Source organism: Dipodomys ordii, unplaced genomic scaffold, assembly GCF_000151885.1.
Source record: "Dipodomys ordii isolate 6190 unplaced genomic scaffold, Dord_2.0 Scaffold99, whole genome shotgun sequence".
NCBI lineage: Eukaryota > Metazoa > Chordata > Mammalia > Rodentia > Heteromyidae > Dipodomys > Dipodomys ordii.
In genome coordinates this window covers 5,210,625-5,212,300 of record NW_012267315.1, presented here as the reverse complement: position 1 = coordinate 5,212,300, position 1,676 = coordinate 5,210,625, and the positions used below count along the sequence as shown (strand labels likewise).

The following is a 1,676-nucleotide window of genomic DNA, read 5'->3' as shown; positions in this document are numbered from 1 at the left end:
TACCTAATTGCAATAACTCCCCTGCAAGAATGTCGCTGTCGGTATGCTCCACCTTGAGCTACAATTCAATTTACTTTCAATCAAACATTAATGAAATTGCACTTAGGGAGACCCTTTGAAAATTAATCTCCCAAGATAAATACCACTTGGACAAGGATTCCTTCTTAAAGCTGGAGTGATTTTTAAGAGCTACAAACACTAAGAAAGTTTCCAACTTTTCGAACTCTGGGAACTCTGGTCAGGAACATAGTGGACTTGGTCAGCTTTTCCAATAATTTAGAAACTTCTGGAAGGGGGAAAAAATCACTTCCACCAAGTGTGATGTTACATTATTCAGTTCTGGTCTGTCTGTCCCCCACCCCCAGAAAAGAAGTTCCTGTCCCTGTGAGCGACTGGTCCTTTTTTTTTTTTTTTAAATATCCACGGACTCCACACATTTCCCCCACTGGTTCTAGCAGTTTCTTGCAGACACTCAGGACTGCAGGCGGGACCCTTTCGGGGATCCCGCGCTGTCACCACGTCCTGCCATACAGCAGGTTGGTGCCCAGCACACCTCCACCATAGTCTCCCGCCGCCGCGTCCAGGGCCGCCAAGCCGCCCCCGGGCCCGTGCAGCGCGGGCGGGCTGGGCGACAGCTCCTCTAGCTCGGGCGCTGGTGTCGGGGCCTGCGGTTGCTGGCCGGCCTGGCCGGGAGTGGGCGTGCCAGCACCATTTTGGCACGGTTTGCCGTCCTTCACCAACACGGGCACGGCCACGCGGCGCGGCGAGGGAGGTGGCGGTGGCGGCGGACCCAGGCCGCCCTCCTGCTGCAGCTGCTGCGCCGCCTTGTCCTTGGCCTGCCTCTTCATCTTGTAGCGGTGGTTCTGGAACCAGATCTTGACCTGGGTGGGCGTCAGGTGGATCATGCTGGCCAGGTGCTCGCGCTCGGGCGCCGACAGGTACTTCTGCTGCTTGAAGCGCCGCTCCAGCTCGTAGACCTGCGCTTGCGAGAAAAGCACCCGGCGCTTCCTGCGCGGTGCTGCCGCGTGCAGCGGGGCCAACGATTTGGCGGCGTCCGCGATGCCCGTCAGCGACCCCATGCCGGCCACATTCACACCCGCCGACGGCCCCATAAACCTGGAGACTGGGGGTGGGGTGGGGTGGGGTGGGAAGGCCAAGAACATGGCGGTGAGCTTCAGGCCCGCCGGTCCCCTTCCCGCCGCCGTCCCCTTTGCTTGAAAACGCAGCAGCCGCGACGGGGCGAGCTTCCCCGCTTTTCCCGCTCGACAGTCCGAGGATTCCCCCTTAGCTCTCCACGACCCGGGTCCCCAGCACCCTTAGGAAGCCAAGAGGCCCGACAGTCACCCCTGCGCGCCCCGGGTTGTGGGACCCGGGACACCTCAGGCTTCTCCAGGTTGGGCCCCGGGGACACAGCTCGTGCGTCCCACTCCGGGACCTAAAGACACCCGTTGGGGGCCCCAAGCCGGGTCTCTGAAAGCCCTGCGTGCCCAAGTCCGGGTCCCCACACCCCCTGCGCGCCCCACGCGGAGGCCCAGGACGCCCCAGGGCCGTGACCCAGGACACCTTGGATCCCACGTCGCGGCGGCCCAGGATCCTCGAGCGCGCGTGGCCCCGGGAACCCAGGGCCCCTTGCCCCGGCGCGCCCAGAGCGCGAACGCCAGGACGCTGGCGCCAGG

The 1,676-nt window shown here is 62.4% G+C and overlaps 1 protein-coding gene across 1 annotated transcript; it reads right to left on the bottom strand.

Annotated features, from left to right (window-relative positions):
• Positions 1-512: 512 nt before the first annotated feature.
• Positions 513-1,163, bottom strand: Nkx2-4 (NK2 homeobox 4). Its single transcript, XM_013027041.1, has one exon. The coding sequence runs from the start codon at positions 1,161-1,163 to the stop codon at positions 513-515; it is 651 nt and encodes a 216-aa protein (XP_012882495.1).
• Positions 1,164-1,676: the final 513 nt, after the last annotated feature.

Bases quoted from the DNA above. Each gene is read 5' to 3' on its own strand.
- Nkx2-4 (XM_013027041.1), bottom strand. From the start codon at position 1,163: ATGTTCTTGGCCTTCCCACCCCACCCCACCCCACCCCCAGTCTCCAGG.